Raw genomic sequence first — 8,243 nt, 5'->3', positions numbered from 1 at the left:
ATCTTTTATTCCAACAATTTGATCTTTTAAACAAATATATACTCATCAGATTAGGACTTGTTTGTTGAAAATTTTTTTGCAAGTTGACGAATTTATTATTTGGATATATGGAACCTGTCATGACTTGGACTAACTTTTTAAATCAGGCTAATTGACCTCTATCAGTATCATGTCTTATGGAATTAGAAATAAGTCATTAAAACAAGGTTCTTTCAAGGTAAGCTAATTTACACCTATTTAATTACCTGTGTAAATATCTATTCTGTCAAGGACCTTAACTTAAAGGTTTTGGGTCAGGGTAAAAAATAGTATGCTTTGAAACAAGTTCTTTGAACTTGACATTCCAAACTTTTCTTTTGAATTGTCTTAGAGAGGTCATTCTAGTATGTTAGCTTTCAAAAAATACTCTGTTGCAATCTACTTATTAGACAATATCACTTTACAATATTTGTCATAAATTTATATACTGCATGATTTAGCCATTACATACCCTTGTATGGACAATCTACTTATTGGACAATGTCACTTACAATATTTGTCATAAATTTATATACTGCATGATTTAGCCATTACATACCCTTGTATGGACAATCTACTTATTGGACAATGTCACTTACAATATTTGTCATAAATTTATATACTGCATGATATATCCATTACATACCCTTGTATGGACAATCTACTTATTGGACAATGTCACTTACAATATTTGTCATAAATTTATATACTGCATGATATAGCCATTACATACCCTTGTATGGACAATCTACTTATTGGACAATGTCACTTACAATATTTGTCATAAATTTATATACTGCATGATATAGCCATTACATACCCTTGTATGGACAATCTACTTATTGGACAATGTCACTTACAATATTTGTCATAAATTTATATACTGCATGATATAGCCATTACATACCCTTGTATGGACAATCTACTTATTGGACAATGTCACTTACAATATTTGTCATAAAAATTCTATACTATTACAAACCCTTGTATGTTACAATGAAACTAATAAATGAAAGTCTCTTAAGGAAAGAGAAATAGGAAATGCACAATGGCATTAATTGGTTAAGATTGTAAGAACTTTGTATTATATTCTGATAAGAAGTTTAGGAGTTGTAAATACAAAATGGGTACCCCAATTAGCAGTTTGTCCCAAATATCAGTTTCATTGTCTACAGAGATTTATTTTTAACGTTTTGTTTATGTAAGGGTCTTATTTTATATGACCATGAGTTACTACATGTATATAGAGGCACATGCTTAAAATTGAGAATGGAAACGGGGAATGTGTCAAAGAGGCAACAACTCGACCAAAGAGCAGAAAATAGCTTTAAGCTAGTTTGACTGTTAATTGTCTTCTGCTTGTCTGAGTTTTATCATAACTAGTTCTTTTACAATACCACACATGATGACCATCTTAAATTTATATTTGTGACTATGTAGATATAAGATGTTAACAAATTGGTTGACCTAGTAGTGTTTCCTTGGAAGTGTTTCACTATAGCGGTAGTGGAATGGCAAAGGATTGCCATAAGGTACTAATGAACAGGTCTTTGGGATGAAACACTGGTCAGTCGTTTTCCTCATATATAGTTGTAATGGCTTGCATTGGGATGAAACTTCTTGATTTTCAAGTTTCCAGTATTTGCCTGTTGATCTTATGTAAAATATAACTTACATGCCCAGACTATATTGAAAAGTCAAATGTAAAAGCAAAACTAGTTTTGGGCTTGGTCTACTTGGTACCAAAAAAATGTGTCCCCTGTCTGGAATGACAACTGCGGACATTCTCGAACCTTTGGATAAGTACATTAAAACCTCCTCCCCCCACCAGCCCCCAATATAAATCTACTTTGGGTTTTGATAGTATGGTAGATCTTACACCTTATCAATAACAGAATTTGATCAGTATTTACTTATATGTTTACATTCCATATAATCCAGAATTGATAGGATTTACAAATTAAATAGTTCTGACATAATAAAGGATAAATAAATATTATATCATGTATGTATATAATCTGTAGTGCCTAAAGAAGAGAAATGAAAATCTTATAAAAATACATAGATGTTGTCTACAGAATGAAACCCTAAAATATTTTGTTTATACACACATATAAATGAAAACTTAACTTGGTGGATGGTTGTCTCATTGGCAATCATACCACATCTCCTTATTTTTATATTAATATCCATCAGAAATATTTATATGAAAATAAATAGTTTTGGACAGTTGATGATGTCAATTCATGGTAGATTTTTACATGTTAAAGTAGTTTCTAAAGTTGATAAGAATTTTATATTCTACCAAACAATGTACCTTAGATGATTATGAGACTTTTCCACTGTTTTTTATCTGGATTTGTCCACTATGAATTTATTATTCATTTCAAATCAATTATGTCATACATCGAGTGAAGTGTGAGATATAAAAGCCACTCTTTCCAATATATGTATAAAGGCCTCCACCTCCCCTGGACTGATAGGTGAACTCTCCTCAACTGCAGTCCATGTATTAGGACTAACAGTCAAATGGTATAGCTGAAACTGGATGTGATATCAGTTGGTCATCAGATCATGGACATAAAATGTAAAATACATTCTTTTGAAGAGTAATTCAGTGCTATAATTCTTGCTTGATAAGAAAAAAGTAAATTGAAAATCATGTTTTTATTTTGTTAAGTCTTTTAGCATGTTACTGGTATGGTTTCTAACTCTGTGTTTACATAACCCTTAAAATAGTCTGGTTGTGTACCTAAAAATAAAGGTTAATTGTATCATTCATGGAATAGTGTCAGCGTCACTTGTATTGAGTTGAAGAAATTAACAAAATGGAGTCTATAATAAGTTGTTTTTTTATGTTTTCAATTTTTATTCAGTTTTTTATTTTCACCAGTTTAACAATTCTTAATTCTTTCTATCAGCATATCATAATTTAAGAATTGACTCATGCTGCTGTTTTATTTTGAGAAATTACTTCATTCAAACCTAAAATTGAATGAAAGCTTTGTTTCTTAAAATAGACTGTAAATAAAATTCAAAGATTTATCCAGCATATTAAATTTTAAATAAGTATTATTACAAATGAGCATAATGTGTTATAAGTTAAGATTAAGTGGACCATTAATAGATTAAGATCAATAAGTTAACAAGTACCCTTTGTATAATATATTATATATTTGGCATTATTTTAAAAATATTGAATTGACTTGTACGATGCATAATTAATGCATATATAATGGCTTAATAAACAATAAGGAAATAAAAAACAGTATTTTATGGACCCCCTCTGCATTTTGTATAATGTTCTTGTTTTATACTATATAAGATAAGTGGTATATATTCTAGCCTGGACATGTATTTCTAAGGTTGTGCCTCCGACTGAAAACAATTCTCACAATGAGAGGATGTTGAAGGAGAGCTAACATGCAATTTAAGTGATTTCATGAAAAATAGAAAGAATGTTTTAGGGTTGAACAGTGCAATATTACCCTTTTGCTCCAAATTTTACAAATAAAAACTTTTATATATATGTGAAATCAAATGATATGAGAAATAGGTGATCACTCCACAGGAAACTAACCCTGTACCAAACTCATGACACATAGTTATATACAAATTAGTTGATTTGTACAAACTCTTGCCTAAGCATGGGCTTTATAAAACAACTTAGAATTGTGTATTCTGGCTGAGAGATTTTTGTCATGTAATTTGTTCCTTATGGTTAGATACTTGACTGAAATTACTTGAATATGAAAAATATGTAGCATTAGTTTCTTTCTCAGTCATTAAAAGCCACAAAAAAATCAAATTTTAAACATATTAATAACAGAAATCTGCATATTATGAAATAACAGTGTCAAGTAGCATAGAATGGTGTCAGGTGCTCATGTTATCATGATTTATATGATAAATTGTTTTTTGAGAATTTATCAAGAAATGAAAAATATAAAACCTTTAGATGACAGGTTTGATAGATCACTCCTTGATATTGATATGATGAGCTTTTGATATAATGAAAAAAAGTGAGAAACCTGTATCCTGTTCTATGTATAGCAATATTTTTGAATATATTTTGACAAATTTGCTGGATTTAATAGATTCAGCTATGTAATAAACTTGCATGGAATACACTTATAACTGTAGTTTTAATTTAGTTACCTTTCCAATTAAAGTTTTAGCATTATAATATATATTGCAAGCTATTGGATTTGATTTTTTTAAAGATATTCTTTAACAATGAAATTATTACTAATAGAAATAAATAATAAGTTTGGGCTGGGACTAATACATGGTCCCAGGTTTGGGACAGTATATGATAATGACTAAAACTAGTTGTAAACAATCACTGTCATAAACTGCATGTTGACTGTTTCGATATGGAGGTGATATACAGGAAACAAAAGCCAAAACAAGAAACAAACAAAAAGACAATTTTGTACAAACATAGATGTATGAAAAAATGTACTAAAAAAATCAAATTGGAACTAAAATCAAAATAGAAATTTTATGACAAAAGTATTTCTGGTAATAGAAAGAACAGTATCAATTTTTCATTTAAGTCTAAGTTCCCAGTAATACCACACAATATTATTGCTTACTATTGCTTTGGTCTAAAATTTATTCTGAATTTCTGAATTTAATTTTTCACCTTTATTGAAAATAGATTAAATAACTTATCTTATTTATTTTAATTTTAGGCTCGTTCAGAAACTGAGGTCCAGACAGAAAAAGAATGGATGGAATCAGAGAAAGTATGGCTTGTCCACAAAGGTGGTTTTGCCTCGGCCTGTGTCCTCAAGGCCAATGGAATGTCTGTTTTACCAGAGGGCCGTCTCAGAATCAAATTGGATCATGCTGGAGATACATTAGATGTGGATGAAGATGATGTAGAAAAGGTAATATGGTTTTCATTTCTTAGAGGGAAGTAACAAATGTACTTTTATTTGGTGGTCTTTAATTCAAAGCATTCCTAAGAACATGCTCAAATGTAATTAATTAGGAAAACACTGGGAATACTGAATTCCCAAATGGCAAATAAAATTGAGAATGGAAATGGGGAATGTGTCAAAGAGACAACAACCTGACCAAAGAGCAGAAAACAGCCCAAAGCCACCAATGTGTCTTCAACACAGCGAGAAAATCGCGTACCCTGAGGTGGGCTTCAGCTGGCCATTAAACAAAAATGTGTACTGATTCAGTGAAAATGGATGTCACACTAAACTCCAATACATATAAATGAACTAAAATTAAAAAACCATACAAGACTAACAAAGGCCAAAGAATATTAATTTAAGATGTAACAAAAAACAATTACTGGCGAGGTTCCTGCTTTGGGACAGGCACATGCCGTTGCGGGATAAAACTAGTTTCTTGAGATCTCAACGCTCCTCCTTGTAATCTTGATCAGTGGTATAACAAAAGGCACATAATAGAACATGCAATTAAAAACTGTTCAAGAAGAAAGGCAGTTAATGATATAATAAATGAAAAAATACAAGGACAAGAGCAGCATTAAATAGTAAAATGTATTTGTTGTAGTCTGGAATCTTGTCAGTGTTCATTGCTGTTTCTAAATGCATATTGTCTATTGATAATCTAATGTTTGTGTTAGATGTTGAATTTATTCAGAACTTCACTAAACTCTTGGCTATTGAAAAGTGGTCAAATGTTGTTGGTGCTTAAAGTAGGTTGAAGGCTGTATTGTGACCTCAAGATAAAATGTCATTGACATGTTTTGTTGGGTTGCTTTCTTTTTGACATTTATCACAAACCTTTTATTCATATTCACTAATATTCTTAATGATCATATTTAACTGAAGACATCGTTTTATTTGCGGGCAAGGACCGATTCATTGTTCTGAAGACTCGCAAAGTAAGAGGCTTTTATCAGTATTGAAGCACTCATGTAGGTGTGTTATGATATCTACTCCAGATACTATACTGTATAGGCACCTGGCTATTGTTGAAGACTCCATGTAGACCAAACCAATTATTAGTCGTACCATATAGCTGTAAATTCTATTTCTCTATACATACATTAAATTTCAAGAATACTTCAACTATCAAACCATATTTATCCAAAGATTTCTATAAGCTATACTTAATACCAAAGCAAACAAATATTAGTCACAAAGAAAAATCTCAATTCACCAACGATGGGATTGGGCCTCATAACAAATCTGACCTCATTCTGATGATCCTCAGCGACTTTAAATTTATACTTTATAGTAGTTAATAAGGTTTTACTTATAGGGGGTCCTGTCAATCATTGGGGACAACCCTAGTATTTTGTGCCATAAACGACTAATTTATTGGTTACATATCATCACTTTGTAAACATTTTTCATTTCTGTTACTTTTATTTTGACTTTAGTATTCCAATCCTGCAGCACCTGTCTAAAGATTATTTGGTATATGTTTGTTATACCTGTATTTTTACCTGTTTAACATAAACATGTGATCCCTCAGGTGTGAATTTTAATTGTACAATAGATAGAATAGATAAGATAGGTAATTAATGTCTCAAGGAGGACCTAGATGGTTCATATACACTTTATTATAATTCATTGTAATCAGCCAGGTGTGACATTACCACAAATTATTGTTAGATGTCTATTTGTAACTAGTAATAGTAGACTATTTATTTTGATAAATTAGCTGAAGCTCAATTTATTCTGTTCATTTAAAACTTGTGATTTCTTTGGACTCTTACCAACTTTATTTACATAACAGTATATGTATTATCAGAAACTTAAAGTAGAAAATCAGTTGTAAATTCTTAATAAATTATGGAAAATTTTAACAACACCACAAAAAAGGACTGTAGATTTCTATAAGATAGAATAATCCAAAATACATGCAAACAAGATTTTATAATTATCTTGATTGAATCTTTCCCTTTTTGACAGTTCTGGTTTGCAATGATGTTTTGGATTTAATGGGAAATAAAGTTAATAGAAATTTATTATTGTTTGGTCTCAACATCCGTGAAAATAAAGAGAAGCAAGATTTGTTGTTTCTCATGTCTTTTTACTGTCAGTATTTCGTTCATTCTAGATAAAATATAAATAGATATAGGAAGATGTGGTATGAGTGCCAGTGACAAGAAACAAAAGCATGAGGATGAAAATAATTATAGGGCACTGTATGGCCTTCAACAATAAGTATAATCCATACTTATTAGTAAGCTAAAATTAGGGCTAGGCATGACAAACTGTGAAATAATACAAAAACGAAAACTTACGACCAGTTTACCAAATATTTCAAATCCAAACTTTTACCTACTTGATTTTTGTCGAGCCTGCGACTTTTGTCGCAGAAAGCTCGACATAGGGATAGTGATCCGGCGGCGGCGGCGGCGGCGTTAGCTAACTTCTTAAAAGCTTTATAATTTAGAAGGTTGAAGACCTGGATGCTTCATACTTTGTATATGGATGCCTCATGTTACGAAGTTTCCGTCAGTCACATGTCCAATGTCCTTGACCTCATTTTCATGGTTCAGTGACTACTTGAAAAAAAAGTTAAGATTTTTTGTAATGTTAAATTCTCTCTTATTATAAGTAATAGGATAACTATATTTGGTATGTGCGTACCTTGCAAGGTCCTCATGCCCGTCAGACATTTTTCACTTGACCTCTACCTCATTTCATGGATCAGTGAACAAGGTTAAGTTTTGGTGGTCAAGTCCATATCTCAGATACTATAAGCAATAGGTCTAGTATATTCGGTGTATGGAAGGACTGTAAGGTGTACATGTCCAACTGGCAGGTGTCATCTGACCTTGACCTCATTTTCATGGTTCAGTAGTTATAGTTAAGTTTTTGTGTTTTGGTCTGTTTTTCTTATACTGTATGCAATAGGTCTTCTATATTTGGTGTATGGAATGATTGTAAGGTGTACATGTCTAGCTGGCAGGTGTCATCTGACCCTGACCTCATTTTCATGGTTCAGTGGTCAAAGTTAAGTTTTTGAGTTTTGGTCTTTTTTTCTAATACTATATGCAATAGGTCAACTATTTTTGGTGTATGGAAATATTTTATGATCTATATGCAGTCGTGCAGGTTTCATTTGACCTTGACCTCATTTTCACGGTTCATTGATCAATGTTAAGTTTTTTGTATTTTGGTCTGTTTTTCTTAAACTATAAGCAATAGGTCAACTATATTTTTTGTATAGAAGGATTGTAAGCTGTATATGTCTGTCTGGCTGGTATCATCTGACCTTGA

At 31.3% G+C, this 8,243-nt stretch overlaps 1 protein-coding gene across 11 annotated transcripts in view; it reads left to right on the top strand.

Moving 5' to 3' along the window:
* The window catches only part of LOC127710437 (unconventional myosin-XVIIIa-like), a 97,071-nt gene that overhangs the window by 22,938 nt on the left and 65,890 nt on the right, over nucleotides 1–8,243 (top strand). For 10 of the 11 annotated variants that reach the window (XM_052216272.1, XM_052216270.1, XM_052216271.1 and 7 more), the window contains exon 2: nucleotides 4,716–4,913. In XM_052216272.1, coding sequence (XP_052072232.1) covers nucleotides 4,716–4,913 — 198 coding nt within the window. Of the gene's footprint in view, nucleotides 1–78; nucleotides 218–4,715; nucleotides 4,914–8,243 lie in introns of those variants that run through there. The other variant, XM_052216276.1, reaches the window with a different exon arrangement.

The sequence above is a fragment of the Mytilus californianus genome, unplaced genomic scaffold, assembly GCF_021869535.1.
Source record: "Mytilus californianus isolate M0D057914Y unplaced genomic scaffold, xbMytCali1.0.p SCAF_8, whole genome shotgun sequence".
Taxonomy (NCBI): domain Eukaryota; kingdom Metazoa; phylum Mollusca; class Bivalvia; order Mytilida; family Mytilidae; genus Mytilus; species Mytilus californianus.
This window is presented reverse-complemented; position numbering and strand designations above follow the sequence as displayed.